Source organism: Nylanderia fulva, unplaced genomic scaffold (genome assembly GCF_048542155.1).
Source record: "Nylanderia fulva isolate GAGA-0341 unplaced genomic scaffold, ASM4854215v1 Scaffold4, whole genome shotgun sequence".
In the NCBI taxonomy this organism is placed as follows: Eukaryota; Metazoa; Arthropoda; class Insecta; order Hymenoptera; family Formicidae; genus Nylanderia; species Nylanderia fulva.
The window spans coordinates 2,805,640-2,823,074 of NW_028190476.1; the positions used below are offsets into that span (position 1 = coordinate 2,805,640).

At 35.0% G+C, this 17,435-nt stretch overlaps 3 protein-coding genes across 11 annotated transcripts in view; 1 reads left to right on the forward strand and 2 right to left on the reverse strand.

Moving 5' to 3' along the window:
* ROCK2 (Rho-associated, coiled-coil containing protein kinase 2) overlaps positions 1-8,491 on the reverse strand; it is a 15,006-nt gene extending 6,515 nt beyond the window's left edge. The window contains exons 1-12 of one of the 6 annotated variants that reach the window (XR_014925461.1): positions 7,705-8,491; positions 6,576-6,900; positions 6,315-6,475; positions 5,889-6,227; positions 4,402-5,535; positions 3,824-4,124; positions 3,722-3,745; positions 3,043-3,458; positions 1,903-2,544; positions 1,404-1,817; positions 1,102-1,318; positions 575-884 (exon numbers count right to left, since the gene is read on the reverse strand). Coding sequence is in view for 5 of the 6 variants with exons in the window: in XM_085486018.1 (XP_085342144.1) it covers positions 662-884; positions 1,102-1,318; positions 1,404-1,817; positions 1,903-2,544; positions 3,043-3,458; positions 3,722-3,745; positions 3,824-4,124; positions 4,402-5,535; positions 5,889-6,227; positions 6,315-6,475; positions 6,576-6,756 (4,052 nt within the window). In the remaining variant the exon portion in view is untranslated. Of the gene's footprint in view, positions 1-574; positions 885-1,101; positions 1,319-1,403; positions 1,818-1,902; positions 2,545-3,042; positions 3,459-3,721; positions 3,746-3,823; positions 4,125-4,401; positions 5,536-5,888; positions 6,228-6,314; positions 6,476-6,575; positions 6,901-7,042; positions 7,206-7,357; positions 7,563-7,704 lie in introns of those variants that run through there. The other 5 variants (XM_085486021.1, XM_085486018.1, XM_085486019.1 and 2 more) reach the window with 5 other exon arrangements.
* On the forward strand, positions 8,116-11,495 carry LOC114937997 (BTB/POZ domain-containing protein 1). 4 transcript variants are annotated; one of them, XM_085486023.1, is made up of 5 exons: positions 8,116-8,781; positions 9,129-10,060; positions 10,212-10,562; positions 10,701-10,877; positions 11,051-11,495. In XM_085486023.1, the coding sequence occupies exons 2-5, from the start codon at positions 9,182-9,184 to the stop codon at positions 11,213-11,215; spliced, it is 1,572 nt and encodes a 523-aa protein (XP_085342149.1). In that variant the 5' UTR covers positions 8,116-8,781; positions 9,129-9,181; the 3' UTR covers positions 11,216-11,495. The 4 variants fall into 4 exon arrangements, with proteins under 4 accessions (XP_085342149.1, XP_085342150.1, XP_029167528.1 ...); XM_085486024.1 differs by having other exon boundaries at positions 8,116-8,653; XM_029311695.2 differs by lacking the exon at positions 8,116-8,781 and adding an exon at positions 8,788-8,964.
* A 2,472-nt stretch (positions 11,496-13,967) lies between these two features.
* LOC114937998 (no poles) lies at positions 13,968-16,623 on the reverse strand. The gene is given in 8 exon segments (XM_029311696.2): positions 13,968-14,408; positions 14,411-14,444; positions 14,555-14,701; positions 14,793-15,039; positions 15,128-15,250; positions 15,335-15,436; positions 15,536-15,910; positions 16,082-16,623. Coding segments are annotated over 8 exon segments (1,275 nt in total). The 5' UTR covers positions 16,195-16,623; the 3' UTR covers positions 13,968-14,274.
* Between the last annotated feature and the right edge of the window lie 812 nt (positions 16,624-17,435).

Below are 17,435 nucleotides of genomic sequence, written 5' to 3' on the forward strand. Positions count from 1 at the left end.
ACACCCTGCATATATACATATATATGATAATATGATTGGAGAAAATGACAAGCTCTATATATATATATATATATATAAACAGATAAGTCATATAAGTCTGTTATATATATATATATAATATATATATATATATATATCGTTCGATTTCAAAAACAAATAAAAACATGGCAAAGTCAAAGCTATAAAACGCTTCAAAAGCATAATCATATACAATCATATCCTAGAATGCTAACCATCCCTCCTGTACGCCCTGTATATTATATGATAATGATTAGAGAAAATGACAAGCTATGTATATATACATATAACTTTTTGTAGGAAGTGCCGAAAGCTAAAATTTCATTGTGCGGTAATAATATCTACATGTGGACATACTACTCCTAATCGATACACACATTATCTTTTAGCACTTTTCTGATTTCGCTTAACTGTCCCATTAGTTTTAATAGTCAACGCCTCGCAACAATCAACGCCATGCATTGTGCCATAGATATATGTACAATTATATACAAAATCGGTAGAGAAATAATGATACAAAAAAAAGAAAAGGAAGAAAAATCAAACAAAGTCTAACCTCTCTACACCCACATCATGCGACGTCACAAAATAAGAGAGCTACTTAGTCCCCGCTCACGTCGAGCAGCAGCATCAGCTACGCTACCTTGGCGAGACGCGCTGTCCCGTGCCGTCCGCGTGCGAGTTCGCTTTGTAGCCGCATTTCTGAACGCGCCTGGACAGCCGCGAGACCCAGTACTTCTGGTCCTCGGGATTCGTCGCGAGCAGCAACAACTCGCGGGCGCTGTTCGGATCGTAGTGCAGTTTGCACGGAGCTATGGCATCCTCCTTCTTATCCAAGTGTTCCTTATGAACTTTAATGCGACACCCTGCATACAATGAAGTTTCGTTTTATATAAAAAAGACAACAACGACGTCCTATAGAAGTTATATAAAAATAATTATTATAATTATTATATTAATTAAATTATTATAATTATTATTATATATTAAGTTATTATAATTATTATAATAAGTTAATATATAATAAAAATTATAATAATTTAATTAATATAATAAATTATTATAAACGGATACAATACGTACTTCGGCACTCGAGAGCCGGAGAAGGACGAAACATATGCCAGAGCTGCTTCGAACAGACCTCGCAGGTCGTAGGCATGTGATAAGATATTGACACGAATTCGTGGCCCTTCAGCGACTGAGTACCGGGTTTATCTGTGAGCTGCGGTAAATCCACTCCAGGCAGTGTATTTCCTTCGTCGCCGGGTCGTCTCGCCTCACCTTCACCGGCGTAGAGTAACTGTGAACGAGATTAATTAATGCGGGCGATACTGACACAAGTATAGCAACAACCAAAGAATCGAGATTAATAAAAGTAGTGTTACCTGAAATATTCTGGGTATATCTTTGGCATTGGCTCGGATAACATCACCCTGAGTAACAGATCTAACGTGGAAGACTTTATTCAAGTCTAATATCAGAACCGGATCGGCGTTCATCTTGTCGTTTTCGCTATTATAGAAAATTATCTTCTTGGAGGAAACAACGACGTATTGCTTCTTCCAGCCGTGTCGCTTAATATTCTGCTTGTTTGGCACATTTAACCAACCCTCCAGTCTCATTGTACCGTGCTCGGACAGAACAGAATCCTCAGCGTCGTCGTTCTCGATGGACGAAACACTTGCAGTTTCCGAATTGAGTGACGCGATTTTCATCTGTAGCGTTTCTATTTCTGAGTCCTTCGAATCCAGTTCCATTTGCAGCCTTAGCTTCGCCTGATTCTCTTCTACGAGTTGCGCCTGGAAAAAAATTATATGTATATTTTTTACGCCCTCGAGTAATTTTATATATTTTAAAGTCTCAATAAAGATATATCTCGCTTACTTGCAAATCTTGCAAATCTTTCTGCCATTTAGCTGTCAGTTGTCCGTACTTTTCCCTCTCTTGAGTGAGTTCTTGCTGCAGGCGCCTGCAATCTTTCTCCTTCTTCCTCAAATCTGCGGCAGACGCCTTGTTTTTATTCTTTCCGCTCGACGAAAGATCCTTTCGATTCATGATCTCGGCCAGCTTGTTGACCGCTTGCTGCTTCAACAGTTGCTCAGTTTTCAGCTTGCTGCTCAGCTTTTCGATTTCTTCCGCGTTGAACTGCGCTTTACCGAGTTGCTCTTGCGATTCTTTCAACCGCTTGCTCAGGTCCTCCTTTTCCTTCAGAGTCTGATCGACCGATTTCTTGAATTCGCTTTCGTTCTCTTTCAATCTGTTTATAATTTGTTCCTTTGAGCTTAACTCTTGATGATGCTTGGCTAGTCCGTCTTTGTATTCCAGCTCCTTCATGGTCCTTTCCTTTTCCAAGTCTGCTACGGTCTCCTCGGCTATGGATCTAGCCAGCGCCTCACTGTCACCGCGTGCCAAAGACAATTGCAACTGATGAACCAAAGAGCTACGTTCTTCTTCCAGTTCCTGCTGCAGCCTCACTTTTTCATCTAGCTCTTCACGTAACTCTTGCGTCTGAGTTTTATAAAGAGTCTGAAAAGCAAAACTTATGATTTATTTCTAAAAATCTAAATTTGCGATCATTTTTTGTAATATAACTTTGAATTGTTAAGGGTCGGTTGCTTCTTGATAAAATTCATTTTTTTTAATTTATCTGAAAAGAGACGAAGATGCTATCTATCTAAAATTTATCAAGAAGTTTATTATTTAACCGGCCCTAACTTTCACACTTCTTTTTATATATCTAATATTTTTTATTTTTATTTTTTTATTATTCGATAATTACATATTCGAGATCATATACAGGGTGTCCCATAGGAAATTGCTAAAACTAATCAGCTGTCATTTTTTTCATGCATGCAGTTATTGAGAAAACAAACATTTTATTTATATCCATTAAAAACTGTAGACTTTCCTCTTTTCAATTTTTGTTTTCTCAATAACTGCATGCATTAAAAAATGACAGCTGATTAATTTCAGCAATTTCCTATAGAATATCCTGTACATAATCAAATTTTTGTTATTACGTACCGAGAAATAAGCTTCGGCTTCCAATTGTTCTTGCAATTCTTTCGTCTGTAACTGATCGACGTTCCTTTGCGTTTTTAAGTGATGTAACTCCTCTTCTATTTGCCGCTTAGCCTCCCTCAACTGAGCAACCTCTCCGACCAATTGTTGCTCACGAGCGCGAAGTCTTCCCGCTTCGGACGTTTGTTGACCTAGGTCGGTCTGAAGAACGTTCCTCTTCTGTTGCTCCTGCTCAACTTGGCCCTGCAGCACTTTGACTTTTTCCACTTCTTGTCTGTGCTCGCCTTCTAATTTTTGCAATCGTTGCTGTATCTGTCTATAATCGACAGAGAGCATCGATGTCTGACGTTCCTTTTCCTGCGCAAGTAATTCTGCACGTTGTCTTCCACTTTTCTCCTCGTTTAATTTTGCTTGTAGAGCTATTTGTAATAAACCAAATATACGTAATGTAAGTAACAGTATGTAATGCATTTTTTAAATTTATAGATGGAGATTAAAATGCGTACGTACACAAATGGATATGCCATGACACAAAAATATGCAGCAATAATGAAAAGACAAATAAAGATTAGCACAAAATGACAAAAATGTAGTTTATGAGTATAAGATTAAATAATTTAGATATTCCAGAATATATTTCAAGATTAAAAAATAGTGTAAATTTGCCGATCATATATATTACCTTCAAAAATTCCATTTTTTTGCCCTGGGTTGCATAGGCAAAATAAAATATGCTTTATCAGAAATATGTTTTTATCTTTATATAAAATTTTAAAACAAATACCTTTAACAACCTCCAAATTGGCCTCTTCTTTGGAAAGAATGCGTGAACGCTCCGTCTCTTGATGGGCTACAACTTCTTGAGTGTACCTGGCTTGTGCAGCTTTTAATTCCAGAGTTAAACTAGCAGCTTCTTTTTCCAACGCGGAAATTCTTTCGTTCAGTTGTCTATTATCCAGAGTCGCCTTCTCCTCCTTCTCACGACTACGTTCTAACTCGAGATGTAAAGCAGAAAGACGTGTCTCCAGTTCGGCTGTCAACAATGAAGCTTGCGATCTTGAACTGCGCTCCTTGGAAAGTTGGCCCTGTTAAAAAACGGAAAAAATATTTTAATTAACAATTATAATATTTTAATACATATTATATATTTTAACAAATATAATTATAATATTTTAATAATTATATATTAATAATATTTATATATTTATAATATTTTATAAAATAAAGATATTAAAATATTTTACAAATAAAAATCTATAGATTTCTCGAAGAAATATTTATAAAACATTTTTCGAAAATGTATACGTATTTCACGAAGAATACTTAAAATTGGTCTAATTCGAAAAAGAAATGAGATTATACCTGGAGAGTGGCAACCTCTTGTTGCAAGTTATCACGCTGCGCTTGCAGTTGAGCCCTGGCAACTTGGAGTTCGCTCGCCATTTGCTCGGCGGCTTGACGCGCTACGGTGATTTCCGTGGTCTGTTTGCGCAACCTCGTCACCGTTTCCGTTTCTCTCTCGAGTTTGCATTGCATCTCCTTCAGCTGCTTCTCCAACGTCGTTACTCGCTCGGACGTCTGCTGCGAGTTGCTGACGTCTCGAGCCCGCCTAGTTTGTTCCTCGTCAAACTTCTTCTTCACTTCCACTAACAACGATTCCGCCTTCCGACGAATCTCCGTCTCGTGCTCGACTCTACGTTGCGCCTCCTTGTAATTGTGTCTGAGCAGTGTCAGCTCTTTGTCCGCTCTGCCGACTTCCTCACGCAGTTCGGCTTCTCGGCGTGTCATCGCTTCCAACTGCATGTTCAACGCTTTCTGCCGCGATTCCATCGTCTCTACTTGCCGTCTCTCACGGTCCAGCAAGTTTTCCAGCTGCGAGATCTTCACATCGTCAGTGGTACCATTATTAACATGATTCTCCAAACCATCCACGGATTCCTTGCCGTAAGAGAACATTAGCTCGTAATCGCCCGAGTAAGTGAATCCAATGAAAGGCAGATGATTCCCGGAAAAAGCTTTAGGTACCGGAAAGCTCTCTTCTGGTCCGTCCTCTTTGTCGACGTCATCGAAATTGCTGGTGTCGTCGTCTCCGGAAAGTTCAGGCACCACCGGCGGCACGCATTCCCTCAGATTATCAAAAGTCCACTGATCGTTCTTGAAGAATGGATGGTTCTTAATTTCGTCGACACCGTTACGACCCAGACGTTTCGTTCTGTCGGTGAGGAAGCCGCATATCAAGTTCTTCGCCGAGTGAGAAATCTCGACATTTTGAGGAAAGTATAACGAGTTCCTGTGATCCATGATCTTCGAGTACGTGCCGACTAAAGAGTCGGCGAAAAACGGTGTGTCGCCGAACAACATCTCGTAAAGGAAAACACCTACGGACCACCAGTCGCATTCGCGACCGTACACTCCTTCCCCGCCTTGCGATTGCAGAACTTCCGGGGATATGTAATCGGGAGTACCAACCGCGGTGTCGGACCGTACTAAACCGTCCTGCAAAACGTTTGAACAAAATGATTAAAATTAGAGAGAGAAAAGAGTATATTCTCGCAATGTTCTAAGATTACTATTTTTTTCACATTTTGAATTTAAAAAATTTTTTTAAAATAAATCATGGTTTAGAAATTTGTCTTAATAGAATTATCTGTACAAAATATTTTTTATCAAGAGTATTTAAATATAAACTTAATTTAAAAAACTAAAATTATAAACATAAAATTAAATATAAATAAAAAAAATAAAAGAAAATATACAAATATAAAAGAAAATAAATATAAATAATATAACAGAAATAATATAACAGAAATAATATAATAGAATATAAAAGAAAATAAGATTAAACTTACAGCGTCCATCCTCATACATGTGCCAAAGTCTGCAAGTTTTAGATGCCCATGTTTGTCGAGCAACATATTGTCCGGCTTTACGTCTCTGTGGACGAAACCCATATGATGTATCGCATCTAATGCAAGCACCACTTCGGCACAGTAGAATTTGGCCCATTTCTCTGGCACTTCGTAATTAGACATCAGATTCACTAAATCTCCTCCCGGCATATAATCCATAACCATATAGAGATACTTTTGATCTTGGAATGCAAAGTGGAGCTGGACTATCCACGGAGAATTTGCGTGAGCCATTATGTCTCTCTCTTCCCAAAAAAATGCGGAATCCGACCTTTTAATCTAAGGAGATAAAACCGATTAAAAAAACAGAATAGACAAAATTATATTATACAACATGCATAAAACCGAATGAACAAGGAATCTCACCATTTCAAATTTACTAAGTAATTTCATAGCATAAACTTTTTGCGTAGATCTGTGTCTAACCAACTGCACCTCTCCAAATGCACCACGGCCGATTACTTTTATCAAAGTAAAATCATCCGTACGCATTCGCATTTTATGAATCTCTTGTGCTACGGAGTCATCTGCAAAAATACAAATAAATATTTTCAATCTCTTGATGCGTAATACATTCATTTGCTTAAAGTTAAGAAATATTATTTTGTATTGAAAACCAATATTTACATCTATGCATGTAGGCTTCTATATTTTTCATACGTTTCACACTCGCATGATCGCAATCTAACACCAGGGCCTGAACTGTATCCAATAAGCAATCGATATTTGTGACACTTCTTGGATCTTTTATCCTCTCCTCCAAAGCCCTTAGGCGTCTTCGCCTATCCTCATCGCACACTGCATCCATTTCTCCGATAGAAGTTTGGATTACCGTGCCTCTATCTGCCTGTACTGCTTCTATCGCATTAAAAACTGTCCAAACGCAAGGCTAAATGTAGCATTGATTCGAGCAAGGTGTAACCATAATGCTCAATGGGACCCTCCATATCTTCTAAACAAATAAATGTACAAACCAATGTAAATAAATGTATAAGCAAATATATAATAAACAAGTCTTTCTCTAATAAGTTGCGAATCCAAGTATATATATAATTATATCAACAAAGTATAAAACTCTAGACGTCTTACTATACCTTGTATGTGCTAATAGTGTAAAAATATACTACAAATGTTGCAAGAGATATAAAAACAGGTAACGCATGTGTTTATAACTTGGGAGTATTTTTAGTCCTTACATAATGGAGCATATATAAACACAGCAACACATTACAACGATATTCCATTGACAGTACAAACAACTTGGACTTGCGCTCACCAATATTAGAAAATATGACTCGCGTTATATAAAACTATGCACGCAAAAATAATTTCGGAGAATCGCAAGAATTCGCGTTCCTCGTTGAAACCATGGAACATTTTGACGCGAGAAAAATATACGGGCAACATACGTCACACCGTGTGTGTGTTTAACGGGCAATGACTCAGCCGCGTAATTTACAAGGTGACAATGAATTCGTGCGCGTGTAACAAAGAGTCACATCTCCTTATCTCCTCCTCGCATAATAAACACACGGAGGATCCTCCTCCTGGAAACGGAGCAGAGCTTCGACCTGACGAGCTTCGGTTACGTCAGTTTACGGGTGCGAACTCTGGTGTCGCGAATGAGCACAACATATCCGGAAGATATCAAGGATAAGAGGATATCCATTCGAACATCTTCGGGATAGGCGTGCTGTTAGGGAGGGATTATTGCACCGGTGACGAGATGCGATAACGATGACAGACCCAGACGTACCGTATACGTCACCTACGTCGTCGTCGTCCCGTGGCTGGCTGGCGACGATGTCATCCGGACGAGCTGCCCGGGAACAAGAAGACGCATTATTTCGCGAGGTGTCCCACTACCGCGTGCACCAGTTGGGGGCGATTCACAACGGTCGAAGCCACGAAGGACCCCGCGAGAATCCGCCTCTTCTCTCTCTCTCTCTCTCCCTCTTCCTTCTTTGCTTCTTCCTCCCTCTCTTTCTCTCTTCCTCCGTCTTCCCTCTTTCTTCCGCGCTCGGTGTCTCTCCGGTTCAATGTGCGATGGATACAAACTCACGACGACGATGATGATGATGATAATGATGATGATGATGCGCTGCCTCGCGATTAGTTAATTAATCCCGGGCGACGAAGACACATATATATATATATATATATATATATATATGTACACACTTCCACGGCTTCGAGCCTTCCTCTTTATCGATCGTCGTGTTTCGGTGAACTCGGATCCCGAAATCCACCCGGAGAAGAGACTTCCAGCGCGTTGTCGCTAGCGGTATAATAGAAGAAGAAGAAGGAAGGAACGAAGGGGGGAAGGGAGGGGGGAGAGCGACAGGCACGTTGTGTCGTGGAAAATCGTCGCTGATGCGGAGGAGCGAGCGCGTCGACCGACTCCGAAAAGCGTTGAAAGACGGACGGTTAGCTGAGAGGGACGAGGAGGAGGGAGGAAAGGTTGAGCCTTGAAAGAAGAAAGGGGGAGGGGAGCGCGTCAGTGGTCGTCAGTCGGTCTAAGATGGCGTAGCGTTCACTGGCGTTTTCGGACATTTGACACTTGCGCGCGGCGGGGCTGCACGAAGACAGATAACAACAATAACAATAACAACGCGACGAGAGATCCGTTCCCGATTTCGCGCGACGAGCGCGGAAGTGTCGGGAAGTGTAACGGAGGTCTACGTCGAGAGCGGAGGTTCCCCCAGGTCATAGACTGCTGATTTGTTTTTCTCTCTGTCTCTCCCTTCTCCTAGATTAACTATTCTTTTTGGCCAGCGTGCGCGTTTTGCCACATAGTATTTATAGCGATAACGTGTGTCGTGTTTAAAATTAGGCGAGTATATATGTATGGCCACGTCCCGTGCGTCATCTCATCAGAGGGTGTAAAGATGTATCTATGCATGCCACACTGTAATGTCATTCTTATGCGAGTCTCAGATAAAGCAATTTGACATGTTACGGAAGTAGATTGCTGGTATTTAAAATCCATTGCAAAATATTTGACGTTGCATTGACGGTAAGATGTATATGGCATACAATTCTTTATACTCCATCGTCCATCTGACAGATAAGATAAGGCAGGGTGATGTGTGTGTCTTGACAGATGACAGATATGTCATTATGACATTTACGAGTCCATTTCACTTGTCACGATATAATAATTTTCTCTTTACATTGCAGCTGAAAGTTGAGTGTACATACACACGAGTGTACATACATACTGGTTCGTAAAGATGAGCTGTGACTGGCAGACCAGCAAGCAGAAAATCTCAGAGCGCGGCCAGTACTTGTTGGAGACAGGACAATGGTCCGATTGCAAATTTATCGTCGGACAGGAACCGCAACAGCAGACTCTCAAGGGCCACAAATTGTTCCTGGCAATGTCTAGTCCAGTCTTTGAAGCTATGTTCTTCGGTGGCATGGCAGAGAAGAATGATCCAATACCGATAAAGGATGTTCAACCTGAAGCATTTAAGGCACTGTTGGAATATATATATACGGATAAAGTAGAGCTGGGCTCTTTCGAATTGGCTTGCGAGTTATGTTATTGTGCCAAGAAGTACATGCTGCCATGCTTAGTAGAGGAATGCACAAAGTATCTGTGGTCAGATCTCTCGCCGAAAAAGGCGTGCAGAGCATACGAGTTTGCTCAGCTGTTTGAAGAACCTGTATTGATGGACAAGTGTTTACAGATCATACGCACAAAGACGGATGAAGTATTAAAGGAATCTAGTTGGGAGGAGGTAGAGCTAGGAACGCTTCTCAAGGTCTTGGAACAAGACAATTTGCAGGTCAATTCGGAGATTGAATTGTTTACTGGAGTGGAACGATGGGCTAAGGCAGAATGTTCTAGAAAATCTCTTGATCCGATCAATGGAAAATGTTTAAAGTCTGTTATTGGAAACGCCCTTTCAAAGATAAGATTCTTGAGTTTGTCTCCGCAAGATTTTGCAGAGGGTCCTGGTATGTCTCCTCTGCTCACAAAAGACGAGGCTTTTGCTATACTAATGAATATATTATGTACTGGCAACAAAACACCTATGCCTGAAGGTTTCTGCACTAATTCATGTACCAGAGTAAGGCTAGTGACGACTCAAACTATAATTTCTCCTGTACGTATATTAAGTTACAGATTTTTTCCATAAAATTTCTATAATTATTAAATAACAATATTTTTTAATGAAACAAAATAAATATATGTTAAAGTGAAACAGTGTGTTTTGAGTACTTTTGTATTTTCTACATCTTTTCTATATATTTCAGATTTTTTCTTCTTTGAAGAAACCATTTTTACCTACATATGGTCCATTAAATATTCCTATGCGCAATGGCTTTATATTAAATGATGGGGAATCTAGCAGTAGTGCAATGCGAGAAACTTCACCAGTTTTGGGAGAGAGGCACGAGCAAGGCATGAATAAGGATTCTGGAAATTTATCAAATTTCACCTCCACGGGGGTGGTCGTACGCGAGGGACCAAAATATTATTGCCTCAGAACAATTGTTCAACAAACAGATTGCTTGAATACAAACGTACTGGATTGTTCCGTCACATTCAGTGTGGATAAAAATATTTGTGTAGTGGGTGTACAGGTGCCTACGCAAATAGCCTCGGTAAGCTAAAAAGAGATTACAAATTGTTATATCCATCTAATTATCCATCGTTTGTCAAGAGTCGCATAGACCTGTAGAGGCCGGAAATAATACTAATAATAATTGTCGTTCGCATATATTACTTAATTCGTTTATTAGGCGAGCAGTTTTACTCACGCTATACATGGTGATACGTCTTACACCGAAATCTTGTACGCTCATCTTCTCGACTGCGATGGCACACGTTTGACGTACACGCATTTCACTACTAAAGCGAATTTTGGTACTCTCGTGGAAATTACTTTTAATCGACCAGTTTATATTCAGAAGCATAAGGTTTGTGCAATAATTGTTTTTCTACTTTGTAATCAATATCTCTCTTACTTTTGGAACAAATTTAAGTGACAAACGTTCTTGATTTTTAAATGTTTGATTATTTGCAGATGTATTATATTATGTGTATTATATTCATTCTCTCATATAATAATGAAAATATTATTCTGTTACAGGTTTACCGAGTTGGAGTGGTATTTAATAAGGCTGGATGGTATCCAGTAGGGGTTTGTGCCCAAAACATGTCCTGTGATTCTGTATTTTTCTCATTTGGAGTGGGAAATAGTGCACATGCAATTCGTGATGGTCTTGTTCGGTCTATAGTTTTCACGTATCATTAGCATCTTCGAGAACATTGGATGACAAGAAATTATGCAATGTACTTTTGGACTTAAAAAAAAAGAATCTACTCGTATGTTGTAGAGCAGCAGAAAGCATAATTGTAACATTTTCTTATTTCACAAAAAATTGTACAAATATTTAAGTCTAAGCATGGATATATAATTTATTATGTACAAATAACATTTTTTAATTGATATATTGCGACTAATATATCGACTTTTATTGTATAAAAAAAATTTGGATTTTTAAATGCTTTTATTAAATCTTGCACATATGTTTTTTTCGTGTTCGAAATTTTCCTTGTATTCTATTAATTTCTGATTTTATTCTAATATTTAAAAAATAATTTATTTTAATTTTTATTATCTATATGTTTGCACTATTAACTTTTACAATTAATATGTCAGTATATATCTCTGTTTATACGATAATTAACGGCGAACAAACACTACAAAATTAATACTCACACTCGTACTTTCGCGAACTGGCGATTACCGCGCAAAATTGTTCACGAACAATGCGAAAGTGTACAGAGAGCAGCATTCTAGATTGCGTTCGGAAATAAACTCACCTAGGGCGAAGCACTCGACTGATCAATCAGACCCTCGATATCCGATTGGTCGATCAAATTTTGTACTTTTCTGAATACATTTTCGAACGCAATCTAGAATGCTGCCCTCTGGTACATTTTCGCATTATTCATGGTCAAATTCGTGTAATTATTGTCGGAAAGTACAAGTGCGAGTATTAATTAGTGTCCTTACACTGTTAATTATATATCATATAAATCCGATCGCGAGGTTAAACTCTTCGGCCTCAAATCTCGCCCGATTTTCGTTCTCCCGAAAACATGCGACGTCGAAAGTTTGTGCGCGAGTTTACGAATTGCGAGAATTGCCAGGCACTTTTGGCGCGAAACTTACCGAAGTCGATCGTATTCCAAGTGGACGATTGCGCGTTATCGGTCGCACTTTTGCGGCGCCTCCGAAATACACTCGATAAAAAAATAATCGGCGAAGCTCTCGCGCGATTTCCGCATTTTCTTCGTCGTCGAATATACTATATTTAGTGAAATATAAAATATAGTGAAGTGTGCAGTGGCCAATTCGGGAATAATGCGACTATCCTGAGTGAAAAGCGAAAACGGAGCATCGGTTTTATTCAAGTTCTCGCTGATTCTCGCGTTTTACCGAAACGCGTAAAAAATGTAATAATTAAAACGAAATGAAAAAAGTACGCGAGTGCAAGTGTTTCAAAGTGCAAATATATGCTTCTTCTACGAGGAGGAGCAGAGGACCAGGATGGCATATCGGGCAACGGCGGAGCAACTTTATGGTAAATAATTTATTATTTATTTTATTATACTAATATTTATTTTTTATTCTTTATTTAGAAGCTTAATTCAATATTCTCATATTTGCAAGTTATATTTTTTATATATTATTTTTTGTAATAATATGGAGCATTATATATATATATATATATATATATATATATATATATATATATATATATATATATAGATTTGCTTATTTTATTTTGAAAAATGTTTAAAATTATTTAAGTATAATATTTATATTTATTTAGATTTATAAAATATTTTTACATATTTTTTATAAAAAAATTATTTAGGTTATATATTATTTATAAAAAAAGTTAAATTTTACTTACCAAATTTTATAAAAAAGTTTATATATATCTAAAAAATTTCTTTCATTTAAATAAAATACTTAATGTAATAATTTTATTTTTTTGAAATTCAAATTTTTGGAATCAATTATTTTAAATTTCACTAATTTCCATCTATTTATATTTTACAGAGTTTACAACTCCGCTGCTACGCATCGTGCCGGTGAGTCTCATCAATTTTTACTTAAATTTTGGATAAGTCCTCTCCGATTTTTTTGCCCCTATATAGAAGAATAAAAGGTGGAACTCAGTGTAACTTTTCTCCTGCTTACTGCTTGTGTGACAATTTTAATTTATAAATTTATGTTTTACAAAACACACAATATTGTAGTTTCGGCCAAATCGAACAGAGCTCTCTTTCAATATATTTTACCCTGATTTTTTCCTAGACAATGTTTCAATATCTTTGCGTAATAAAAAAATGTATGCACATTTATATATTATACTTTATTTACTCAAATTTTATATTAGAATTTTATTTTAAGAATGATTACTTGAGCATCATAACATCATTATTTTTTATCAAAAGAAAAATTCATTTTTATAATTAAATTATTTTATAAAAAAATTTTTATATAATTTTAAATTATGATATATAATATATTTAATATATATAATATAATAAAATTTTTATTATACTTTATACAATTATAACTGATGCTTGAGCCACAATTATGCATAATTTATTGCTACTAGATCGATTATGATTAATTTATATTATCATATTTTACACACTAAATCTAGAGTTTATAATTTTTATATTATAATTTTCATTAATCTTATTTCTTTTTTTGGAAAAATCTTTCAACTCTTGAAGCTTTTGCTATTTATATTTAATATGTTATAATTAATTAAAGCTTATAAGCGATGCAACGCGAATGACTGTAAATCGTAAGCGAAAGTGAAAGCCCGAGAAAATACAGCATTAGCAATAGTTAATATTAAAAGCTAATTTAGAATCTTACTTGTCGCACTTCTCTTGCCATATAACATAAATAATAAAATAAATTCATAGTTTTATAAAATGGCAAACTACTGTTTTCAAAATGGCAAAGAAACTCGTTTTATAAAATAAAATTTTATTATCAAAATACAGTTAATTAAACATTTTGAATGTAAAAATTAAAAAATGCGATTTTATGTCGCCTGTATTTTTTTAAATAGTTAATCCACCAGTGTCAAGTTTCGATCTCTTCACTTCTTCTTTGATTTTCTTTACATGTGAATTAGAAATCGGACTAGAAAATTTATCATACTTGGCGTGTCCCCCAAAAGTCATATCATTGTAATTTAAAACAGTAGTCTTTATAAAATTGTGTCTTTAGATTTCTTATAATTTATATCACTTTTACAATTTAGGCACCGTACACTATATCAATAGTAGATCACTGAGTTTCTGATTATTACCAGAGTCAAGTTTCGATCTCTTCACTTCTTCTTTGATTTTCTTTACATGTGAATTAGAAATCGGACTAGGAAATTTATCATACTTGGCGTGTCCCCAAAACCATCAAAAGTCATACCATTACCATTGATAATCTGAAATTATATGTAAAAATAATTATACACAATACAGAAAAGCAATGCATAAAAATAAACAACTATATTAAAATAATAACTATATTAAATATAAATGTAAAACAATTTACTTGATTTGGTGCATTAAACTTCGATTTTTTTGCGAGTATAGAAGGTACTTTCAAATTGCTATTAGATCTCTCTCTTTTAAAACCATGATCCTTCATTGAGAAAAAACCTTGTGATTTTATGTTTTGTGGAGTAACTTCAGTGCTATTCTGCAACAAGTATTAAATCCAAAAATTACAATAATGTGATCAATGAAATGTTTTAATGTAATTAAATATATATAAGTTACAGTTAACTTACTGACTCTATAACAACACTATCATTCTTTTGAGGTATTGGAGAAACATCAAGTTCCACCACATCTTCGTTTGTTATCCCATTAAATTTTGCTTCAGGATTACAGTCCTTATGTATCTTCAATCTGTCTTGCTTCTCTCCAGATATTTTATTAGAGATTTTTTTATGTGCACTTGCCTGCATATCAAGAAGCTGATTTTGTAAGGTTATTTTTTCACTTTCACAGATAATTAATTGTTTTTCCAATTCTCTAAAAATGATAATAGTACAATAGTGATATAATGATAACAATATAATCTAGAGAAGATGATTCTTTAATTTTAAAAAACGCTATATACTTTCGTTTAGTGTGTTCCTCTGATAAAGATTGGTATTTTGTAGAAACTGTTATTAGTTTCTGTTCTAACACTTTAATTTTATCTCTTAGTACTCTCCTTTTCTGAAAATCAGTTCTTATTTGTCTGAAAAATACATTAAATAATTAAATTATATTACTATATTACTAGCATTTATATCAAATACATATATATGTAAATATAGAATACTTTTTCATTGCTACTATATATGTCTTAAGCTTGTCAATATCATGAGTCATCGCTATTATATTATCCACTTCTTCTACAGCAGGATCTAGCAAAGCCTGCAAACTATAAAATTCACTTTTAATCGCAGGAATAATATAAATTTATAAATATATTAATATATTTCTAAAACTTATAATAAAATTATTTTAAAAAGGTACATACTTTTTAAAATGTTCAATTTTGTTCTTCAGCTGTTCAGCTTCTTTCTTATAAGTATTCGTATCTTGACATTGTAGTTTATAATACTTGATCTGCTCCTTCAGTGCATGAATCGCACTATTTTTACCATTTATTTCCTTCTCAACGTGTCTAACTTCTTGTCTTAAACCAGCTGTTTGCTTCTCCAACTTTTCCTTGACTTCTGTAAGATTGTTAATATTTTGGTCCTTCAATTGCAGCTGAAAAGTTAGATTATCAACTTTGTGCTGTAGAGATGTGGAATCTTCTATGATATTATCACTGTTTGAGAAATTGAAATATAGCCTGTGTATTTTATTCTCTGTTGTTCTTTCCCGGCATTGTGGGCAAGTCCTTGATCTTTAAAAAAACAATTTTTTTATAAGATTCTCTCTATATAAATTCCTTTAAATATATAAAACACACAAATTTTCAAGACTAGAATAAATATTTCATTTAACAAGACAAAAAGGAAGAAAAGGTTCATAGACTACAGCATATAAAATATTTTTGATGACATCAAAACGTTACCTTTCAAGCCATTGTATTAAGCATCCAAAGTGGAAAATATGTCCACATGGTGTATGAAAAACATCATCGGACGGTACCAGTAATTCACTGCAAATCACACACACTATATTCATTTTATCTGGTTTTGACAATCCAAAACTTCTTATTCGGCGAAAAGAAACAATTATTCTAAAATGTCGAAATAAATCGTAAAATGACAAAATTCTTATATTTTTGATGAACGTTATGTCATTGTGAATTTTTGCTTCGCACTAATACAAATTGGAGAAGACATTAAATCATACAATGATAGAAAATTCGAAAATAAGATTGTCACAAGTTTCTTTGGTTCTGTGAAAAACGGGAGACATAAAATAAGTGCGCCAAAAACAGTAAAACTTTCAAAGTGCCATCTGTGTTATATATTATTCATCGTTATGCGTCGACTAAACTTTTCAAAGTATGATAATGTATCGACAAAATACTATTAAAGTTTCAGTCGATAAATCTTGAAAATCTCTGGTGCTTATAACAATTAACAATCCTGCTGACTCCTGATAAAATTTTTTTATATATATTTTATAATGCATAAATATATATATGCTACTGTTTGCAAAAATTGCAACACTATGAAATAATAATAATATTAGCTGTGTTGCAATTTTCACAAACAATAGTGTATACACACATATATATATATATATATATATACATATATAATATTATAATTATATATATCGTATATATCTATGTCATATATGCATATATCTTATATTTATTTAATTATACTTTAATATTTTTCTTATTCTTTTTAATGTAAAAATTTTCATATTTTTTTACAAATTAATTATCTCAATAACTTATTTTTTGTTTTTCCATAATGCAATGGATTTTATACATATATTCTATAATATTATATATATATTTACAATATTTATATAGATATATATTGGTAATCATAAATTGCTATGCTTCTGTGGTGGATGTGTACATTCTCTATACATACCTGCTCATAATGATATATTGTATATAATAATTAAACAGTAAAATATAGAATATTTTATATATCACTGGTCATCACAAAGATAAAGAATAATAACATATATTATTATTATATATATATATATATATATATATATTCATCTATTATTATGTCACTTCAAATAATTCTATGAATAAATTAATGTAATGGAAAATATTCAGAATAAACATATAGTTTTCTATAGTTTTTTCACAGCACTATCAATCTTTATAACAAAGATAGTTTTAAGATTGTGTTAAAGTCGTATAAAGAATATCGCAATTAATTTATAAAAGTTCATAATCAGATGTGCAGAGAGAGAGAGAGAGAGAGAGAGGGAGAGAGAGAGAAAGA

What these genes read in the sequence shown, in the direction of transcription:
- LOC114937997 (XM_085486023.1), top strand. Translation starts at nt 9,182, where the DNA reads ATGAGCTGTGACTGGCAGACCAGCAAGCAGAAAATCTCAGAGCGCGGC. An exon ending in CTCAAACTATAATTTCTCCT is followed by an intron (nt 10,061 to 10,211) that starts GTACGTATATTA and finishes TATATATTTCAG; the next exon opens with ATTTTTTCTTCTTTGAAGAA. An exon ending in TTTATATTCAGAAGCATAAG is followed by an intron (nt 10,878 to 11,050) that starts GTTTGTGCAATA and finishes ATTCTGTTACAG; the next exon opens with GTTTACCGAGTTGGAGTGGT.